This window comes from Chaetodon auriga, chromosome 14, assembly GCF_051107435.1.
Source record: "Chaetodon auriga isolate fChaAug3 chromosome 14, fChaAug3.hap1, whole genome shotgun sequence".
Taxonomy (NCBI): Eukaryota; Metazoa; Chordata; class Actinopteri; order Chaetodontiformes; family Chaetodontidae; genus Chaetodon; species Chaetodon auriga.
Genome location: NC_135087.1, coordinates 4,902,149 through 4,925,228, shown reverse-complemented (window position 1 = coordinate 4,925,228; position 23,080 = coordinate 4,902,149). Strand labels below are relative to the sequence as shown.

Below are 23,080 nucleotides of genomic sequence, written 5' to 3'. Positions count from 1 at the left end.
TTTGTTTTCAAGTGTGCACATCCACAGAGAGAAATAAGGAGGCAGAGGGAGAGAGCAAGACAGAATAATAATGAAAAAGGAGAAAACAGGGAGTTTAAATGTCAGAGTACCACCGAGCTGTAGAGAGTATTACGCAATAATTCATAGATTATTGAAGCAGCAGATTAATACACTGAAACCTGTAGTTTGAGAAGATTGATACCACTTATTTAATTGTCTGTAAGAAGCTAGAGCCAGGAGGCGATTAGCTTAGCTTAGCATAAAGACCAGCAGCTGGTCTGGCTCTGCTCAAAGACTTTTTAAAAATCCACCCACCATCAGCTCCAAATTTTACCAATTAACATGCTGCCGCACACAAATAGAAATGTAAAAATGATAAACGGTGGGTTTTAGGCCAAATTAGACTTCCTGGATTTGTCCTGGTTGCAGGAATCCATGTCCACGTCTAATGGGGAAACGCATTATCCCAAGATGCTACTCCTAGCCTAGACATGTATTCATCATTTAAATAGTTTAAACAAGCTACTTCAGTTAGTTTGAAGCAGATACAAACAAATTATGGCTTTAATTACCACCACAAAGTTCCTCATAAATCAGACCTGGGCAGAGTCAGGTAAGGTGTTTCCGCTTGTTTCCTGTCTTCTTGCTAAGCTAAGCTAACTGTCCTCTGGTTCCAGTTATTATTTAGTGTGTAGAGAGCAGTCAAGAGTTAATGTTGATATTAGGGTAAATTTCCAGGAGAAGAGTGCAGAATCAGTGCTGTGTTCATTAGTGTTTGCACATTTGCATTTGTGTGTGGGAGGGTAAGTCTGTGCGTCTGTGTGTGTGTGTGTGTGTGTGTGTGTGTGTGTGTGTGTGTGTGTGTGTGCATGTGCACCAACCTGCGTGACGGCAGCGGTATCCTCATGAAAGTCTTGTACGTCCTCAGCTCTCTGTGAAGCTCCATGAAATGTTTCTCCTTCCTCTTAACCACCCAGGTGAACTCGCCGTGCTTCAGCTCAATCCTAAACACTGCTGGCAGAGACTGCACACACACACACACACACACACACACACACACACACACACACACACACACACACACACACCACATTAGGGGAAGGGTAAGTTAGTGATTTTAGTTGATTTAGAAATGGTTATTTCAGAAGCAAAAATTAGCATCTGATAAAAAAAAGAAAAGGTAAGGAGTGCAAGGAAAGAACATAAAATGTCTGAGTCTTAACTGCCATAAATTCTGTGTGTGTGTGTGTGTGTGTGTGTGTGTGTGTGTGTGTGTGTGTGTGTGTGCTCGTGCACAGTACCTTGTTGACGCTCCTGTGGTGCGACAGGTTGAAGCGGTCCTGCGCGGTGGTGAACCTCTCCACCTCCAGGATCCGGGCAGTGATGGGCACAGTGGGCAGGTAGACCTTCGCATTGGCCTCCTTAAAGCCCACTGTGGCATAGACCGCTGAAAACGGGATCCGACAGTCCCCTGACAGAAGAGAGGTGGGCGGTGAGCATGGTGGCTAATCCATTCTATGAAGACCACATCCATAGTGCATTATGGGGGCATTCACAGCAACTTACCAGACTCATAAACACACGATGCTTTCTGATGCATCATATCAACACCCATGAAACATCATACGTGTGTCATAATGAATTATAACTTCAAGAGTCTTATGGATGCTCTTCACTAGTTGAACTAGAGGTTGACATGTTATGACTACCTGCACTCAAACTGACCTCATCAATCACCTGTAGAGAGCACTCGTTATGCTAATCGTCCGTGCAGTATCATAAGTGATCACTGCATGCGTTAAGTGAAGTGAAGCAGATATTGATGCATGCTTCATCACACTGTTTCACTGTTGGTGGTAAGTAAGGTGCACTGCATTTTCCTGCATTTTAAAGAATCCATGCTGCATCACAAGTGATTATTATGTATGACGCCAAAGTGCAGAGAAAAGTAAAATCTGTCTGAATGAAGAATGGAACCACAAGCTACGAAACTTATATGATAAATGTGTTACTTCAAGCTTTATTATCGCTATGAATGAGTTGGTATGCCGCCCCTGTAACAGTTGCAGCCATTACAAACCCCCCACACACACATTGTAATTCTCTACATTTCATAAGACTCTTGCATAAGTTATAATTCATTAAAGTCACATTTCAGGACTGTTGATCTTGTGCATCAGAGGGCATCGTGTGTGTTTATGAGTGACGTCTGAGGCATCATGAATGCATGATCTTTCACTCTGATACCCCCATAATGCACCGTAGAAGCAGTCTTCATAGAAAGTGTGATGTTTCTGCTTGTGCATGTAGGAGTAGCTCAGGCTGCTTGGGAGCAAGTAGGCTGCATCGCTGAAAAAGTCAGCCTTTGTTCAGGACTTTTATGTCTGCCTAGTTTGCAGCGTTAGGTCGAAATGTTTCGGTTTATTCTCCAGTAAAGTTTGTGAGATCTAGGAAAGATTCACCCTCATGCTCTCGCACTGTTGGATTGATTGAGCCCACTTAGCCTAGCTTCAGTTTTCCCGACATGATCCCAGGTACAAGCCTAAGAAGACAGTGACAAACTTACTGCTTTGGGCTTCTGTGGCCATAGAAATCCTGCTCCTGAACAATGAATCTGCTTCATAGTCTGACAAGTTGAGTTTCCTGGAAGTTTAATCTCTTATCACTATAAAAACCGGCTGCTTTGTTCAGTTATAATTGGATTTTGGTGGGTTTGCCAAGCATTCATACTGTGTTTCCAGATCACACCTACAGCATGTGTTTGTGTGACTCAGGGTTATCTGCTTTGTTTGCTGTTAGATTTTCTTTTACGTCTTGTTTTTGGGAGAAATGAGGGTGAAATCACACCTAAGCTTCCATCGTAGTCGGTCTCCTCTGCCTCGCCTATGTCCAGCTCTCTGGTATCCAGGCTCTCCACGAGGTCGGCCATATCGATACCGTCAAGTTCGTCCGGGTTCGCCGTGACGTCGGAAACTTCAGATGTCACCAGGTTGAGACTACTGGTCGTGGGAGGAGCCTTACCCAGCATGCTCAGCAGTTAGCCCCCAGAGCAGGGCGAGCCTAGAGGAGAGGAGACATGATCATTTCCAAAAAGTGAAACACTCTATATGCTGAATAAATGAGTGTTTGCGTGTCTTTGTTGAGTGGACACACACTCCCACAGACAGGGCCTGCCACTTGACCTTTAACCCTCCAGTGATCACATACCGATCACGTCCGGTTACACAAGACCCCGATGTTCTATTAAAGGAGAGTCCCTGAAGGCCCCACAAGCATGCAGTCTCATTAACAAACACACTCTAAAACAAACTGTAGCCACAGCTGGAACAGCTTTCTAGGTCGCATGAGGTCATCGCTCAAGACACAGCAGCACTCAAAGCCCATGATTTTATTCCCTCATTTGGTGCTCTGATGATGGTGCAGGTGGAGAGTTTGGGCTAACAGATCGGTCCAGGATCTCCCATAGGTGTTCAGCTGGCTTGAGATCTGCTTGCTGTGTAGCCATCCCATCATTTTCATGCTCATAAAACTATTTGGCGACCCCTCGTACCCTGTTTGAAGCATTTGCATTTGTTATCTTTCTGCACCCGCCTGGATGTTCGTATTGTGTCCTTACAGACAAACCACTGTGTCAGTTAAGTCAGTAATCGCCTCCAGAGCCATTCATTTCCAGATTTTTCTCACGCAACATTTGCAGTTTTTCACGCACAGTATGTGGAACGTATGTACATTTTGTTCTGTGACACCACCTCAGGCCTGCGTGCAGAAGTTAAAATGTTGTTTGTCATGAGAATTGCTGCAACCAGATGATTTTCTCTCGCAGTCACGCTTGAGGTTGGACAGCTTTTAAACCCTTAAACCTAAAACAGAGAGGGGCGTCATTCACTTTAGTTTTTTAGTAGCGATTATGACTGCATCAAAACCAGTATGTCAGTGATTCACTGAACGCCATTGTGCTACCTCAGCTTTTCTGAGGCAGCCTGCACACCCTCACGCACACACCCGTCCTCCCCAACCCCACCCAACCTCCCACTGCAGCACCTAAAGTGTAGGACACAAAATACAATTCAAAATGAGAAAATTTCCCATCAAAATCAGTTCACATGATTAAAGGATAAGTGAAAAGAGACTAAGTATTCTTGGAATTTGGCTCAAAAATTACGAGACAGGCATAGAGCAGTGTACTTCTAACATTAAAAGCTAACATTAGACAGATTTTGGCACTAATATCATAAATTTTACATAACTAATAAATATTCTGCATCTCCTATTCATCCCACTGTGCAGACTTTGGTCTATGCAATAAAATTTGCAAAAGCTGCAGTAGCTCATTTCTTTCTTCGATTGAGGTTTGTAAAAATCCCGATTGTGACATCTTTGCCAAATATTACTTCATAAATGATGTGGTCTGGTGTTTTGTTAGTGTGTCTGAGGATGACTGGACCGACTGCAACCGTAGGAGGTGGAGCTGCTGACGAAACAATGCAATGATGTAATTTTTCTGTGTAAGACACCATGTTGAGTAAAACCCCACAAAGCCGGGCATCACACACACACACACACACACACACATGCTTACAGGCAGCCATACACCCCAAAATGAGTTTTAAAAATGGCATGCACCCACAACTGTGCAGTCATGCAACAATAACATACCGTTAGTTATAGCGGTTGTGCATGACACCATGAATAAACACAGTCAACGACTACATCTCTACACCTTATAGGCAAATATTTGAGCATATACGCATGTTAACACAGCATGATGTTTGGTAGATGTTGACTTTAAACAAAGGGTTATGGAGAAACTTCTCAGTTCTGTGTTTTAGTTTCACTGTGCCTAACCTCACCAAAGCACACAGCTCAGAACAGGGGTTCACTTTCATAGGATAACCACTTCTTGAGATGGCAAAAACCTGTTAAACCTGTTAGAAAAATGATCCTTCTTGTGTGCTTGTCACACTGCAGCTCCAACTTCATTTTAGCACAAAGAGCAGTCATCCGTGAAATGCTGCATTACTGAGAACAGGGTACAGGCAGGGAGCGGAAAATAAGAGCGCTGCAGCCAACAGCTGCACTGTAATCTGCATTTTAAGTCTTTGACCGCTGAAATCCAGAAAAAAACACTCACACAGAAAGACACTAAATACCACCAAGCAGTATGCTTAGCCATCCAGACGACCCCATACGCATGAGGTCCATTGGCAAACCGCCCTCTGAGTCCAGATGAAGCAGGAGAAAATAAGAGGGAGAAAGCAAAGCAGAGACAGAGAGCTGCTGACTCAGCGGAGAGATTGTGAAAAGAGATTTCACTCAAGGAGTTTTTTTGTCTGTTTACTCCCGAACTGCAGTACATAACAGCATCATTTCCTGCAGTCCATCATGTTGAATCCCATATTTTTACTTAATTACTCAATTATTTTTACTGTCTCATACTGTTAACTCATACTCCAGAAGAGCTGGGACACTCGCTGTGTAAGACATAAATAAAACACAATGTGATGATCTGCTAACCCTTTTTGACACATACTCAACTGAAAACAGTACAAAGACAATATATTTAATTTACTTTCACATTGATTTTTGTAAATATCTGCTTATTCTGAATCTGATGCAGCAACACGTTTCAAACACGTTGGGACTGGAGCAGCTAAAGACTGGGAAAGATGTGGAACGCTCCAAAAACACCTGTTTGGAACATTCCACAGGTAAACAGGCTGATTGGTAGCAGGTGATAGTATCATGATCGGGTATGAAAGGGGCATCCTGGAAAGTCTCAGTCGTTCAGTAGTGAGGATGGAGCGAGGTTCACCACTTTGTGAACACATGATTGGATGAAGGAGATCACTACATGGACTCGGGAACACTTTGTGAGCTGTTCTTTGCGAATGATTGCTTCTATTTTTACCTGCATTTTACACAGCGGCTTGGAATCGAGGTATAATTAACGCTACTGCAGACAACGTCAACAAGGCCTGATGTTTAAAAAGATTTATTCTGGAGAGGAAGCGTGTAAATATGTGTGTTCACGCGCTGCTATGTCATCCCAGTGATCCAAAATGTGTGCATTCATATGAAACAATGAGGGGAACATTTCACAGCAGTCTGGTTTAATCAGACAGAAAATATCCTTTCACTGGAAACGCTGCTTAAAGTTTCAGAGAGGACGATAACACAGCCGTGACAGAACGATAGAAAAAAGTCCGCTGATGATGTATTGATGTATAAAAAGTTACAAGTGGAGCCATTAAAGAACTGTCGCCATTTTATGGAAGAATTGTAAACAGAGGCAGTGTTTCGTTTCTCCTTAGGTTAAGCACTAAAGGATGAGGTTTCGGTGATTCATCAGATTTCTAGAACGTTTTCTCTGAGGCATGTCGGGACTGGAGCAACACAAACACATGAGACAGACAGAAGAGGAGAACAAAGGGACTAGTTTCCTTTGAGTCAGTGGAGGCAGAAGAAATCACACTCTCTTCCAGAGGTTCACCTTTAAGGTCTTTCCATTGACTAGCACGTCCAAACAGCTGTCTATCACACCTAAATTTAACATCTGAGCCTGTGTAACCCCGCCTGAGAATCAGTGAGAAACAGGTACGCAGCACCTCTCACCCCGCAAAGTGCTAAATTCTCCTGCTTGGAGCTAAAAATGTTTGTGACAAGTAGATCCCACACGAGCACGTACACCAACAGATAACAGCTTGACGGTAAACATTCCCACTCCACTGAACAAGATCCAACACGCTCACACGGCGGAGAGTTACCATCAGTCAGCCGTTAGCTGCAGTCGCTGCACGCTGCCTGCTGCCTGTGAAGGCGTTTATCTCTTCATTCATCCGATCATTTTCTCACTCTGCTTCTTAAATAAGGACGCCTCTGTAAGATTGAAGTCATGATTCGCATCACTTCACTGCGGGACTTTAATGTTTTTCCACCGTCTTCAGCAGACTGTTGTATAAATGCTAATTCTGTTGATGTGCCGCCATTCTACAGAAATAGAAAACAGCTCTTGAAGACTATTTATAAAAGCAGTGTTTTCACATTCCTAAGCGGAGCATGTTTGTCCTTCGCTGAGTCAGCGGTGGCTCTAAGTATCTCCCTGTGCTTGGTCACATTTTGTACGGAGAGGACAGGACAGTGAACACAGTTGAGAATGAAGCGACACCTGAATTATTCCATCCTCATTGGACATATTTAGTAAAGGGTCTGAACGGGCTGAAAAACCATTTAATCCAGATCCAACAAAACTTCAAGCAGCCTGATCCGAACTCTTTGCAAGCAAGTTCGTTAGCGGGTAGCAATATTAGTGGGCTAATATTGAGCCCTGGTTGAAAAAATGTCTGTCTGACCATCACACCTTTACCCTTACTAAGTTTTTACACAACAGAGGTTAGTGAAGAAATGTGTTCTGTGTTCAGATCTGTGGTTTTTAGACCTTAATCACGACTTAAATCCAGACTTCCTTGACTCGTGACACCGTAGACCACCAGGGCTTGTATTTGAGTCATGCTCATACAGAGTGCACATTTTCCCACTGATCATTCATGATGGTCAAAAAACTGAATGAATACTAATGAATGAATGAATGTTGTTGCATGGAAATTACATAATGCTGTAATAAAGTTTGTACTGTATTTAGCCTTCAAGGAGAAATACAAGAACACGCAGTTGTGTAAGTCTGTTGGTTAATCTGTACACCTGGAAAATAGATCAAAGAAAAAGGAACAAAATGTTCATTCCTACAGAAAAAGTTCATCTTTTGTTTAAATCATTAATAACAAATGTGATTTCAGTCTAGGTAGAAACACAGGATGCATCTCTGGTTAAACTTTTGTGGGGAGTGAATGAAATCTTAGATTCCAGACGTCGTATTTATGACAGTGCACTTATCTCACTGCTCTAAGAATATCCATGACCCTCCGACGGGCCTGACCCACCCAGAGGATAACTGGAGAGGGACTGGGAATGCTGAAAGAGGCCTGAACGCCTGCCTGTGCAGACTCAGATGTCAAACATATGCACACACATACGTGCACGAAAGCGCTGGTCATGTGTCTGCAGCATGCGACCTGACGGGAGGCGAGCAGAGAGATGATGAGAACGCAGTGGAACTCGGAGTTCGCAGGCGTTATCTCTCGACTCCATTCCAATGGAACGCTGCCTACTTCCTGCTTCCTGTCCTGTTGTCATGGCGATAGTTTTAACAGCCAGCGAGCTGCTTTGTATATAAATATCAACAGAAGCAGCTAAGAGCGTCCGCCTCTCCCTTCGTGTGCTAGCATCCCCGTTAAATGTCAATTAGATGGAATCGACGCATTGTGAACTCGTAGATGAAGAAGTGAAAGAATGAGTGGGAGAAGAAGTGCGGCGGTTCAGCGCAGAGTGGCAGCGAGAGAGAAAAATGATCAACATAAAAGCAAAGCGGGCACTCGTCAATCTTCCCAACATGTGACACATGGGAAATTTAGTCTCTCACCCTGCCCGAGAGAGCCATTAAAACATATTGCTACACTTCTCATGCAGGAACCAACCTTCATACGTTCTATCAAGACCAAATCCATTACTGGAGAAGTGATTTTAACTCAGATTTCGTGTTTTGGGAGAGACGTATGTCCCACTGGAGAAATATTGGTACCACTGTCTAATAAGGGTTCTGTTTAAGATCTAATTCGAGGCTTTATGAACAGAAGTAATAAATCATTACAACCAGGTTGTGAATATTCTCTCTGACTGATGTTTTTTCTACCCCAGCAGCACACCTGCCTCGTCTTCAGCTCTTTAAACTCTTTCAGCTCATCTTCAGCTCTGCATTTCATCAAATGAGCCGCTCCGATGGACAGTTGGACCTCTGACAGACTCTCATGTCTGTCAGCTAGCTTAGCTTAGCACAAAGACTGAAAAAAGCTTTGGAAATGCTAAATAATTTAACAGACAGACGTGACAGCGGTATCAATCTTCTCAAGTAGCTTTACGCCAGAAGACGAATAAGCATATTTCCCAAAATGTCAAACCACTCCTTTAACACTCACAACTTAAGCTATGATTTATTTTTTGAATGTTAGCGTCTTAGGATTTATAACTACAGATGACTTACTAACCTTTGCTGATGGCCTGTTAGGAAGCGAGAAGCCTGTGACCACTTATAAATGGGGACTTGTTAGAAAGTTTAATAATAACTGAGAGTTACAGAAGGTTAATCCACAATCAATACTGTATTCAACGCACGGTTGATTCATTAATCTCTCACACCCATTTTCACCCATTCACATCACTCTGAGACAGCTGCAGGAAGAACAAAGCAGGATGAGGCGCGTTCGTTTTAGCTTCGCGGTGGGAAACCTTTGGCCTCTGGAGGCTGTTTGATCTGGACCAAGGGGTAATTCATAAAGACAAAAAAGCAATTACTTTTTTCAGCAATAAAGAAAATAACATAAAATGGTAGACTAAACACATTCATCCGAGTGGTCCCTGAACACAACACACGTAGCAGCTGATATCACATCAGTGCTTCATGGTGCCTGTCAGCAGAACAAAAGTAGATGCGGCGCGTCGGGCTTCCCAAGAGAAATGGACATTTTGTTGAAGCGAAGGACGAGTCAGAGCTGAAATCATCTGAACACAACTGAAGTGAAATTCAAGCTGTGGGAACCTGCTGTGCAAGAGCTAATGCCTGCTACGACATCTGAATATGCTGCTGAGTGTGAAACCTCCTTCAGGCATTTGAGAGGTTTAAGGACATGAAAAGTCAACAAAGGGAATTTAACACATTCGCTGTTTAATGCTGAACCAGCTGACGTGCCTGACGAGCAACAGCATGAAGTCATTGAGCTGTAAAGAAACGACCTCAAACTGAGAGCAGCTCGTATTAAAACTTATCATCATCACCGCTATCGAACATCACCGAAGAGAAGCAGCTCCAGTCACTGCAGAGGTCAGTGTCATGTACGTGCTCAGTAACTGGGTATGAGTGAGGCCCTTGACGGATGTTATTAAAACTGAAATGGCCCTTGATAGAACAAAGGTTTCACCCCGTTTCTGCTGAATGTGCCTCACGGGCAGCCGTGTTGCATTACAGCACCTACTGTTCCAACTGCCCTCCTGAGACTCATCGTAACATAAAACACTTCTCTCTGACGTCTGATAATAAAAGAAGATGAGACGCGCTCTAGTTTATGTTTTTGTGGCAGAGTCTTGTTCATAGTTTCCTGCAGCAGTGCAGGGACACGTGGGGACGAAGACAAGGTCGCCATGGCTGTACTGGCAGGCAGACGGAAAAAAAGAAATCTGCATCCCCTATCACTCTCTTAGCTGTCCAAAATTAGTCAGGAAGTCAGGAAGTTGAGTGTCTTGCAGCCAAAAAATCCAATTCACTGCCAAACGTTTGTGATCGGTGTGGGAAGGCACTGCCATTGGTCCGCACGTAAAGTGATCATACATGCTGCAGCCTTGCCTTTTCTCAAGCTCACGAGTTATACTCTTACAACTAGACACACAGAGGATTGGGGGATTTACTTGACTTGCCATGCTGCGGCTGCTGCCCAGAGTTGAGTTGTGCTCACTGCATGAGGCCAGAAACCAAAGCCTGAATGCTTTGAACAGGGAAACAGCTGCTTTGTCCAGGCTGGGTGGGGAATGTTTATATTTCCAATAAAATAACGAAAAGGATTTTCCTCCACCTCTTTAGGACATCCTGGTGGTAGAGGGGTCTAAGGTGGACGTCACACCGACATTCTGCTTTCGTTCTGTGTATGTCGTCTCCTTTTGCTCTTAAACAGGGTTGGTCTTAGTGGAACTACACACGATAGGTTGAGAACAGGTGAAGACAACAAATAAAAGTTCCAGCATTTCATCATAAAGCTGTGGAAGGCGCCGACCGTCGCTGTGACTGTTTCAGTGTGCCAACGCAGAATTTATTTTTAAGTCATGCTGTGAGAGCTGCTCTTCATCACCTCTGACCAGACGTCTCTATCAGACAGCGATCCTCATATCTTATCACAGCCTTCATCAAAAATGTGTTATCCACAAATGTATGCACAGTCATCTCCACCATAAACTGAACTCTGCACATTTCAAACGTCCGCTGGCGCTCCTACTTTCGTCCCTCCGCGCTGGGCTCGCTTTGCAATACGTGTTTGAAAAGTGTCAAATTATCGAAGAGAACACCGGAGGCGGGCTGAACGGCTATGTCAACATCGGCGGAGATGCTGTCACTGATTACCGAGCGTGAGGAAAAATAGATAACTCGTAAGATGCATCATCTATTCCTGGATGTGCGATAACAAGCTTGACATTTACAAAGTGCTCTGGCAAACAGTGAATGATTCAACTCATTGTACGGACACCATGCATACAGTCCATGTAAACATCTTCCCTGTGTACCACTCACGCTCGCACATCCATACAATAAAGATAAAATAAACCTTGGCATTAACGGCTCGTGTGGTGCCAAGCTCCTCGTGGCGCAGATGGTACAAAGAGAGAGAGAGAGAAGATGGAGGGAGGAGCGGATAGAGAAGCAACAAGAGAGGTCTGTGACACCTCTCTGTCTCTGCCCACACTAAAGCTGCCTATTATCTAATCCTTCACACCATGGATAGGGGGATAGGGATGGTCAGAGAGGCAGAGAAAGCAAGACATACAGTAGATGCCAGAAAAGGAGACGGCGCAATCGTCATCATCGCCAGAGTGGCGTTCTGCTGGCGGCGACACAAGGCATCATTGTACTGAAGGAGTGATGGAACTGCTCTCTCTCTCTCTCTCTCTCTCTCTCTCTTTCAGCCAAGCCTGACTCAGCCAGAGCACGGCAGCCAAGTTAGAGCCTGGAAATTACCAAACTATAACTTTACTGACCACCGAAGCGGCTCTGACTCACCATGATTACAGTGGCAGGACCGAAAGCACTGAGGACCGCCTGCAGCAGTTTGTAGCCATGAACATAGTTCTGGCGTTCTTTGCCCAGGTGTTGAGATACCTGTCCTTTAGACTCCTGCCACCACCCAAATATAATGAAGCTGAATGGAATTTCATTTGTGATGCCAGCAGCGTCTTAAAAATTCAGCAGCTTCGTGCTCTCCCAGAAACCAGTTAATCAAAAGAAGGTGAGAAGAGGCTTCGCTGGATCTTCAACTTTTAAGAACAGTCAAACAGAGTAACGAGAGCATCGTTTCTGAAGAAATCTCCGTTTACCTCCACTGATCTGGGGACACAAGAAATTTCAGAGTCTCTGCAAATTGAACAAAAACTATCTGCTGGACTAGATAGTACTAACGACAAGGGGTAAAACATGATTTCTGGAACTGGGTGAACCAAACCTTTAAAGTCTGGAAGACAACGCTGTCACCTGACTGCCACCTCGATCTCTGAAGTCTCGTAACACAATACACTGGGACTGTATACAGGCGAAACCACTCTGATTCAAAAACAGAGAGAGTTTACAAATACTGGCAAACTAAAGGTGCTGATGATGGTTTCATGATTTCTGCATCTCATGAACCTCTTCTGTCTCCTACAGTTTGTGCACGAGAGACCTTTCATTTGTCTTCAGCACTGAGAAAAGTCTGTCCCTGTTTGGGATTTCGAGGCCCAGAAACCCCTCCCCTATTAGCGATGAACGGCCTTATGATGCAGCTTGAAAGTGAAAGCTGCAGAAACAATGTCATGTGTGCTAAAAGCAGTGTTTGAATGACCCACAAATTTGAGGCTGTGGTTGGAAACTGTGGGTTTTTGATGGGCGTTCACCATGAGGCAGAGCATTGCTTATAAGAGCACATCTGGAATAAGTTTACATAAGTAATCTGCCTGCCTCGCCGAAAATATTTGACATCCTTCCAATCCTGAGATGAAGACTTCTTGCTCAGTTTACGTCTTCAGCTGAAGAACGGTCAGTGGCTGCGGACTAAAGCTTTTCACCTTCTCCCACTGCCCAGATTAATGATTGACGTGCATCACCCACAGCTCAGGACTGCAACACATGAAATGGGTCGATGCAGTTAAACACACATGCACACACTCGAAGCCGCGGGCAGGAGTAACGGCGATAAAGTTTACTGTATGTGCATGCTGTCAGCACATCGGAAAAGTATTGAGGTCATGCCTCAGCTGCAGCCTGTGCAGGAGGAAGACTACTCAGTGCCAGAGGTCAGTGTCATGTGTTTCAGTTGCAAAGACAACAGAGGAAGGAGAGGAGGAGGAGGAGGAGGAGGAGGAGGAGGAGGAGGAGGAGGGTGGTAGCAGCAGAGAAAAGAGAAGTAAAATATCTCCAGTCTTCCCATGACATTCCAGCTGAGGCAACTAAGTTTCACAACAGGGCGTGAGAAGGGGGGCAGCAGGCCAACACACACACACACACACACACACACACACACACACACACACACCTGTACAGTTTTACACAACAGGTAACACACAAACTGTTGCAGCATTTCATTGGTAAACACTCTGAACTGCAGGACCGAGAATGTCACCTCCACCACACGAGCAGGCACAGCTACACCTCCTTATGTCAAACACACATCTGCTGTGCAGCAAGACAACAAGAGCTGCTCCCAGCCCACTGTTAGGAGCTGGAGGCATAATGGCAGACCCTGACATACTGCACATTCTTCTCCATGATCCCACTGACAACCCATACCCAAGGAGTGTCACAGAGACACGCATCCCACCCCCTCCAGCCCGAGCCCATGGACGCAAATAGAACAGAGCAGACACCCAGGCAAATAGAGAGTGAGAGGGAGACATTACCAACCTGCTCTTTCTGTGGACGTGCAGTCCACATGCTGGTTGCTGATCAGTCCCCTTGTCTTCACTGAATGGACGGCAGCACTGAGACACGCTCACTCTCACCACAGAGACGTGTGCAGCGGCACACAGCAGACAGCTAATCCTTTGCTCCCTCTGTTCTCTAACTCAGTAAGTGTGGCTGAGAGAAAACTAACTGTGAACTCTCTCCAACTCCTCAGGAAGGGAGGGGTCTCTGAAACTCTACACCAATCGCAGCAACGGGTTCCTCCCACAGGCGTCTCTCATTGGATAAAAACACTTCTGGACTTTTGGTGAAGGAGGAGGAGAAAACACTGACACTGGTGCTGCCTGTGATCTCATCATTTCACATTCTCACTTTGTTTTGTCTCTTGTTCTGCGCTGTGTGCGTGTGTGCGTGTGTGTGTCTCTCCCTCTGTGTTACTATGTGTGTTTCTCTGGCTTTATGCATATGTACCTGCCTGTGTCTGTCTGTCTGTTCACATCTGTGTATTCATGAGCATGTCTGACTGCCTGTGGCTTTGCATGTATGTGAGTCCTTTTGAGTCTTTATTGTTCTACATGAGTAAAAAAATCTAAAAATATGAAAAACAAAAAATAGAAAAAGAATAAATAATAATACCAAGACTTTGATTTAGCTGCATGTCCACCTGAATCTTTGCGTACACATGCTGAAAAGTTCTCATATCACACCTGTAGAACTGAACCATTCATTAGTTTGGCAGCTGCTCACAAACCAGCGTTTACCTCCACAGTACAAATCAAGAGAGAGCTCTTCCTCCATCTTGTGGATGAAGGAATGTACTGCAGCCCTCAAAAACCACACAGCTGTGAGGAGGTGTGTGTGCATGGGTGTAGACACGTAGACTGTTTACACAATCACACTGGGGGGGGGGGGGCAATGTAATACAAATCATTACTTTTTATTGTGAAGACTTTGAATGAATGTAAGTCTGTCTAATGTAATCAGTAATGATGGAAACAAGACGTGTGTGTGTGTGTGTGTGTGTGTGTGTGTGTGTGTGTGTGTGTGTGTGTGTGTGTGTGCGTGCACACACCCTTATGACAAGGACTTTACCCTGTTCTCATCTTCCGCGCCCTGGAAGCCAAAGTCAGACAAAATCAGACTGAAAACACAAACTCTTTGCCGTGCTTACCAGACGCACTCAGGAATCACATGAACGGAACAAGGACCTCAACAGTCGAGCAGTAAATGCGTCGCATGCACAGAACACACAGCAGTAAAATCATAAAAAGATCAAACAGAGGTGAACTTCAGGAAACCGTGACAGGCCTCTCTTTCATTTACATAACATTCGGCTCACAGCCATGAAACGAGCAGACAGGAGAATCTTTCCTGACTCTAAAACACAGCCATGTTTCAGTGAAGACACCCAGTGCTGCTGCTGTGACCCCCGCTGTCTCAGAAACAGCCCAGTTTGGACATTTGGTGTGTAAATTGTGCTGATTTCGGCTTGTTGTTTGGCTGTTATCATCACCATTGACATGTTGTTAGGCTGCCCGATGTAAATGTCAGAAATTCATAGGCTAAGGTTTTACCTGAAAATCTAAAAAGGACCGTCACTCAAACACACACTAACACGGCCAAACCAGCACAAACACACACATACAATACATGTACGCATCACATGACCACAGACAGATACGTACCCGATATGAAGAAAAGGTTTCAAAGAGGCTGTGAAAGACACAAGTGTTCTGACGAACGTCCAGCTCGAGTTGTTTCCAACATTAAAGATCTCTCTCTCTGTCTCTCTCTCTCTGTCTCTCTCTCTCTCTCTCTCTCACACACACACACACACACACACACACACACACACACACACACACACACACACACACACACGGACGTTCTCAGTGGTCATAAAAATAATGGCATCCACTGGTAAACACAGCACAAAGGGCGGAGAGATAACAATATCTAAAGCTTGATGGTCACATCAGTGCTGTAAAAATAGAGATATATTGCAAATTGTGCTGAGCTTCACATTTATATTGAACCCAGTCATTTGTTTCAGCAGTGAAACCTGCAGCAGGCTGTCATTAAGTCAGTAAGAAAATAAGATACGATGACTGTTGATCTGCTAAACAAAGCTGACGATGATGCAGTGTATCGTGTTCCTCCTGGTGCAGTAATGTTGACTACACACTCAGTGAAAATGAAGTTAAGACCAGACTCTGGCTGCACTGGAATTTAAATGATTTAATGAGGTTAATCTACCTTTAAACCACATATTTAACTGATCACTTAAAGACTAAGAACAACAGGATATTATGTTTGTCTGCTCTAACCTCATTTCACACCATGCAGCATTTCTCATCTGCTGAAGCATGACATCCTCCACATGCAGGTGCATATCATGTCCTGTAATGTTCTTGGCAAATAAACCTCCTCAGCAGCCGGGGGATCATGCTGCAAAGCACTCTTTGAAGCAGGACGCTCCTGAATGCCACTCCATGGTCCCTGTTGTCATTCTGCAGAGGGCAGCTTGGAGCCTAAATTCGATCTGGGATTCAGACTGACTGTAATGCATTTAGATTCTTTGTGGAATTTAATGATTCTGTGTGGCCAGAGTGCAGGTCTGAGATGTTAAGCATCAACAGTTTGACATCCCACCAGACAAAAACTGTACTTTCCAAACTTTAAGCCCAAACAGCTCTTTAAAAAAAATCAATATGCAGAGTATTTTAAGGATCAAATCTCAGATAGAACCTTATAATATTATGCTATTGTCTAAACTGATCCATGTGGGAAAAGATTTTTTTTTTTTACTCATCTTCTTGTAGGATCAGCTGCAGAGCCACACTTCTGCACCAGGTGGTCCTTTCAGATCTTGATCAAGGACGGACTCCCTCTTGGATTCTTTCTCAGTGCTCTCTGGAAGACCTGGTGAGAAACAGAGATTTTTCTGCAACTGGTGACCATTAACCCCCGTCACCACTGGACTAAAGGCACCTGTAGGTGGCGTTGCAGCACTGGACTCACAGTAGACCCCCCTCACACCACCCTCCCCTGAGCAGCGCCACTTCACCTATATATGATGTTTTGCGCACTGGGAGTCAGAATCCTCACTCTGGATATGCGCCATAGCCAGAGGAGCAGATTTGGAGAGCTAGAGTGAATTTCTTTGCTATTCTCAACCACTTAAATGAGCTTAAATCATTTTGAAGTCTCATTTGGATGATTATGCTGACAATGCGTCGCTCCTTCGTGGTGCTTGTGACTTTTATAAAACTCTCTCCCTTCCGTCACACAGTATTTGTTTTCACTCTGGTTGTCATTTATCCGTTTGTGTTTGGCTGAACTGGAGCTCCGGTGCGGTACCCGGGACAGATGTTCACCGCTGCTGCCGCATCATTACGACCCTGCCTGTGACTCACCATCACATGCTGCCCGATGCAACTCGTCTACCCAGCCACTGTTTTGTTTTTGTCTGACGCGCAAACGCAGGGACGCGCTGCCTGTCCGTGATGGGAACTCTTTGGGATGCTTTGGCGCATGAAGGATTCTCATGTTTCAGTGGCGCTCACGAACAGAAAGGATGCGGGAGATAACTAATCTCTAATTTCGATTTTCCTTAAATCGTTTTTGAAAGTACACGCTTGTACTGTTTTTTTCCCTGCTGCATCTGTTTTGATTGGAATACACCCCGCAGGTATTTCGGCAGACGATGTGTATCTTAAATATCGAGCCTGTCAGTTGTTTTGTAACTAACACGTCTACTCTTCTTTTGAAAGTACTCTGAGCACCAAACAATGTTGGACCACTGAGGAGCGCGTGTTGCAGACGAAGTGGATCATTTGGATCAACCTAAAATAGCTTCGTGTGTGATTCTGGAGAGGACCCTCTCTTCCCTGGAGCATCTCAGACGTTCTTCGGCCACTCAGGCTTGTGACTTGTTTAAACTTCACTGTGAACTAGGGGTTACTCTAGATTATTTGCAACGCGCGCAAGGATCTTGGTTTTACGCACGGCTGCCAACCTTTGCCATTACCTCCTCAAATCAAACATTGGTGATGGGAGAAAAGAGCAGCGCCAAGGGGCTTGAGGAGTCCCAGACCCGGGGTGCTTCTAGCTGTCAGGGCCAGGCACGGCCCCGTGAATAACCGCGCGGCGACACTATGCCCTCTGGGCCCAATCTCTCGGAGTGCCTCTCCCATAACTGCAGCTGGGAGGAGACCCACAACGCCACAAGGAACGCTGACCTTGGCCCGCCTCCTCTCAATTACTACTCAATCCCTCTGCTCACGGCCATCACCATCGCCTGCACGCTGCTGTTTCTGGTCGGGGTGGCCGGGAATGTCATGACCATTTTGGTGGTCAGTAAGTACCGGGACATGCGCACTACCACCAACCTGTACCTGTGTAGCATGGCCGTATCCGACCTGCTCATCTTCCTCTGTATGCCACTGGACCTCTACCGTATGTGGAGGTACAGGCCCTGGCGGTTTGGGGACGCGCTCTGCAAGCTCTTTCAGTTCGTGTCAGAGTCGTGCACCTACTCCACCATCCTGAGCATCACTGCGCTGTCAGTGGAACGCTACCTGGCGATCTGTTTCCCGCTGCGCGCCAAGGCTTTGGTGACCAAAAGGCGGGTCCGTGCCCTCATTCTTCTACTCTGGACAGTGTCTCTATTGAGCGCTGGACCCGTGTTTGTCATGGTTGGAGTGGAGCGTGACAGTATGTGGCCGACAAATCACAGTTCGAATGATACTGGCTTCTCCCTGGAGGCCGTGGACACCCGGGAGTGTAAGATAACCAACTACGCCGTGGAGTCAGGCCTAATGGGGGCCATGGTGTGGTTGAGCTCCGTTTTCTTCTTCATGCCGGTGTTCTGTCTCACAGTGCTCTACAGCCTCATAGGCCGTCGGCTGTGGCAGAGACACAGAGAGACAAACATAAACTCTCGTGTGGCTCACCGGGACAAAAGCAACAGACAGACCATCAAGATGTTGGGTATGTTGAGAGCGCGCAAATTACGCACAGGCGTAACTTCACAGTTTGTTAACATTTACCCGGGTTCGCATCGATCTCCGAGTAAACCAAAGTCTGAGCCTTAACTTTAGCCTCCAGTATTTAGGGTAGAAAAACATTTTTATATCTAGTTTGAAAATAATGTTTTCAAGTTTATTCATTCTCTCATCCTCCATCCATTACTCCTGCACCCACTTCTCTACTCCTTTCCCGTCCTTTTATACGTGCTCTTCTTCATCCTCCTCCTCACCTGCTGCTCTTCTTCCTCCTCCAGTGGTGGTGGTGCTGGCCTTTGTCCTGTGCTGGCTGCCGTTCCACGTGGGTCGCTACCTGCAGTTCCGCTCTCTGGACGCTCCATCCCCCCTGCTGTCTCTGTTGTCCGAGTACTGCAGTTTAGTGTCCGTGGTTCTCTTTTACCTGAGCGCCGCCATCAACCCCATCCTCTATAACACCATGTCCTGGAAATACCGCGGCGCAGCGGCGCGCCTCTTCGGCCTGACCGACAGCCAGCCGCCTCGAGGCCGCACAGCCAGCACCATGAAGGGGGACGGCTCGAACGGCTGGACGGAATCCACCGTCAGCTTCTAAACATGTGACCGAAAAATGGCTGGACATTATTTGTTAGTCATAATTTGATAACACTGACCTAAAAGTCAGTACTTCTGTCAGGCCGGGGGGTAACTGCCCTATACATGCGAGGGGGGCACATAGAAAGAAACGGGGGAGGAGAAAAGCTGCGAGCCTCCACTCAGTTTGTCAGCATGCATCAATAGAACTTCGATTTTTCTCAGACGGTTTCATTTTCTTGTGCTTTTCGCTATTCATAAACAACAGCATCTGAAAAGCACGACTGGCGGAGTGCGGAATACACACAGGGGCGCGCATGCCCGTACACACGCACGCACGCACACAAACACACACATAAATATACTAGATATCTACAAATGCCTTATATTGTATTCATATTCTGGATGACAAAGAAAGCACTGTAGAACTTGTGGCATTTTTCTGTACTCCTTCAGAGAGGGGCAGAGGTGCAGTGTGTATGTGTGTGTGAGAGGGAGAGTATTTGCATTGTGTGTATTGTGTGTCATGCTTTTGGGTGTGATTTATGTGATTTACTGGAGAGAGCGTGAAGACGTGAAAGTACTGTGTTAATGTAATTTCTGACATGCTGAATGCCTTGTATCTTGGAAATTCAAGTCCATGCTGTGTTAATGCTGCCAAGAAGGGCCAATGGGGTTGAGGTACAGTCCCTGAAATTAATAAAAAAAAAAAAAAAAAAAAAAAAAAAAAAAAAGTTCGTTTACAGGGACTGTGGGAAAATTTACAGAATGCAAACATCATGTATTATTATGTCTCTAACTTTTGTAATTATGCTTCATTCAAGCTACTGAAAAGAAATCATGGAGAAAAAAAAATGTACATGCAGAAGGTTTGAGGAGGTATCATTAAATGTTAAGTGGTCACATCGTGCAGTGCATTAAAAAAGTAGCAGTTTGGTGCATTAGACAACGAAAGCTGAAGGGTTTTACTGTAAAAATCGACATGTCAGTGGCCATAAACGCCTCAGCTGTCTGAGTCTTGTGAACAGAGCACCAGTGAAATATTGTTGATCTCAGCCATCTCAGGTGAACTGCTGTCAGTTACCTTCATTTGCCACTCTGTCATTTGTCAGATTTGACAGGATTCATCATGCTTTCACCATTCACACCTTCCTAAAAGTGCAAGAGCGGTAAATCTATACGCTGCCCTCTGGATTCACAGGTGTCTTTGGCACGTATTGTTCACCACTCCCTCAACTGTTCAGTGTGAGCAGGCCTTGAGTGGCAGGGCTGGTTAAATCAATGCACAATGCGAGTTATATCATGAAATATGTCTCGTTTATTGATTTGCAAGAAGTTTGATTTTTAAATTGTTTCACATGCAGGAAGTGGTGGAGCTGCCCGGTGGAAGTTATTTTCATGGGCGACCGCAGTGCATGATGGTTTGTGAACTGCAACAGAAACATTTTAATGTGCCAAAGGTGCCAACCTTGACAAAATGTCACGCTATTCGACACGAGTGTTTTTAAAATAGCCTGTCCTTTGTAAATTCTATGTGTAAAATAATGCTACAGATGGAAAAATAAAAGTGATTTAATTTTGTAATGTGTTTCATGTACCCCTTTGGACAAAGAGGATCTGTGAACTGTCCACAAGTGATGATGCTACGCTTGCTTTAACTTGTAAATAGGTGCTTTGCGATGCTACACACTCAGATGGTTTCAGCAGTCCAAATCACCGCGGAAGCCTCCACTACTCTGCACTGGATCTCAAAACACGGCCTCCTGGCTCTGAAGAATGTATCTCTGTCAATGAATGTTTCTGACTGTACATACTGATGTCATGGCATACTATTTATTAATCTACAGGAAGTATACTAATTAAAAGAGTACAAACTGATTCGTATTTTCTTTTTTTGAAGATGTCTGTGAATATCTCCTGCTGGGTAACGTATCTGTTCATGATAAAGTCTTGTAAAAGTTAAAAAAAAAGGGGGGAAAATAAATTTCTCTTTCCTTTGCTTTTTTATACATTTGTATTTTTCATGCGAGCTGGCACAGACTTGACAATCAAGTGGATTTATGGGTCCAGCTGGTGTGAGATGCTAATTGCGAGCATGGGTTTGTGAAACCAACACACCGCCCTTCCAAACATGGCTGAATTTAAGTCCACACCACTGAAACACACATACCACACCTTGACAGGGCCTGTAATCTTGTCCCCATGTGACCTTGCAATACTCCATTACATAATGTTAGTCTCAGCAGGGTGTAACACCAGTCAATAGATTGCAATCTCAACGCAGCAGTGTGTTCTCTGTCATCTCAGCTGCTGTTGAATTTCTGTAACCACAAGGCACAGCACCACTCTATCACCTAAGGCAGCTTCAAAGACAGCAGGCTCTGCACTCAGATGCCACACAGGGTTCAAAGCACCCCTCGGTCACCTCTGAGGTGACTTAAGGTAGCTGATCAAGACACTTAAGAGTGTCTGTAAAATCCTCAGGGTACAAAAGGTTCAGCAGAGGTTTGTGACAATCTGTGGCAAAGAGCTGCAAATACATGAGTGTGAGCTCACTCAGCTGAGAACATTGAGAGATATAATAAAATCTGAAGTGGAATAATTAAATAAAAGGTGGGTTGGTGTCTCGCAGAAGATGGCTACTGTGGGTGGATGATAGGTGAGGAGAAGAAGAGGTGTAAAATAACAGCGATTAGGACGAGAAGTCCCTTTTCAAAGGATTGTGCAATTAAATAATAAAACAAAAGGTGAAAGAGGAGAGGTTCAATCAGTGAGTCAGACAACATGGTGGTGTATTTAGATGTGGAGAGTGAAAAAATGACTTTTAGAAGAAGAGGAGGGGGTCGGGACTGACGAAGGGTTCACATCTACTTCAGTTTCTTACAGCCTGTGCCTGTATGTGCAGAAATCTCAAGCACCTGCAAGGCGCACATGCAGACACAGGCATGTGTGAACACCTTGCAGGTGCACCAGTCAGAGAAGCTGAAATGCATTTTGTGCACGGATTTAGCAAAATTCTGTTAATGTTCCACAGGTCGTGTGCTGATACCAGCACACAGCCTCTGGAGAGCGTGTGGTGTATCTACTGGTTTCAGATCAGCACTGTGTACAGACATAATTCTATTTCTGAAGCCGCCTTTTGACAGTAACACAGCATCCTGCAGGAAGCATCCAGATGAACAAGAAATTAAATTCATCAAATTCCATATATTTCTAGGGACATTTCACTTAAAAGCACAAATGTGAACCTCATGATGGTGCCAGTGGAAAAGTCAGGAGGTCACCAAGTCATTAGGCTCCATCCTCACCAGCAGACCAGCAGCCCGAACTGTCGACACTTAAATTCATGGACACTACGCTTGCTGCATCAGAAACAACCAGATCGTTGATTAAAGCTCTCCTCTTTCACCTTTTGTTTTATTGTTTATATGTGGAACCAGGAACTCAGCCCGGCTTTGTTTTGCTGTAGCTGGTAAAAAGGTTGTTTGTTCCTCGGCATCCTGCACATCATCAAGTTATTGACTTTCAGACTTCTGTCCCGACTGTGGATTACACAGCCAGTAAAGTCATCTACAGTATATTTCTTTTCAGATCTTTTTTTGGGGGGTAAACTTGAGATAACACTGTTGGTGAAATCACAGGAAGTTGGCTGCTCCAAATATGCCAGAGCTCCGAAGATCATACCACAGTCAGTCACTTAAATTGCGCCTCATGTCTGTGAGTCACACACTACTGACTGCGCTTAATGCTCTCCGAGTGC

The 23,080-nt window shown here is 44.9% G+C and overlaps 2 protein-coding genes across 3 annotated transcripts in view; one reads left to right on the top strand and one right to left on the bottom strand.

The window, feature by feature from the left end:
• LOC143331573 (phospholipase D1-like) overlaps window positions 1–13,914 on the bottom strand; it is a 30,582-nt gene extending 16,668 nt beyond the window's left edge. The window contains exons 1-4 of the mRNA XM_076748589.1: window positions 13,745–13,914; window positions 2,848–3,060; window positions 1,302–1,471; window positions 882–1,024 (exon numbers count right to left, since the gene is read on the bottom strand). Of these exons, the coding sequence (XP_076604704.1) occupies window positions 882–1,024; window positions 1,302–1,471; window positions 2,848–3,028 (494 nt within the window). The 5' untranslated portion in view covers window positions 3,029–3,060; window positions 13,745–13,914. The remainder of the gene's footprint in view (window positions 1–881; window positions 1,025–1,301; window positions 1,472–2,847; window positions 3,061–13,744) is intronic.
• A 3,291-nt stretch (window positions 13,915–17,205) lies between these two features.
• Window positions 17,206–21,179, top strand: LOC143331603 (growth hormone secretagogue receptor type 1-like). 2 transcript variants are annotated; one of them, XM_076748665.1, is made up of 3 exons: window positions 17,206–17,435; window positions 17,518–18,736; window positions 19,029–21,179. In XM_076748665.1, exons 2-3 carry the CDS (start codon window positions 17,902–17,904, stop codon window positions 19,340–19,342), a joined length of 1,149 nt encoding a protein of 382 aa, XP_076604780.1. In that variant the 5' UTR covers window positions 17,206–17,435; window positions 17,518–17,901; the 3' UTR covers window positions 19,343–21,179. The 2 variants fall into 2 exon arrangements, with proteins under 2 accessions (XP_076604780.1, XP_076604779.1); XM_076748664.1 differs by having other exon boundaries at window positions 17,206–18,736.
• The last annotated feature ends 1,901 nt before the right edge of the window (window positions 21,180–23,080 follow it).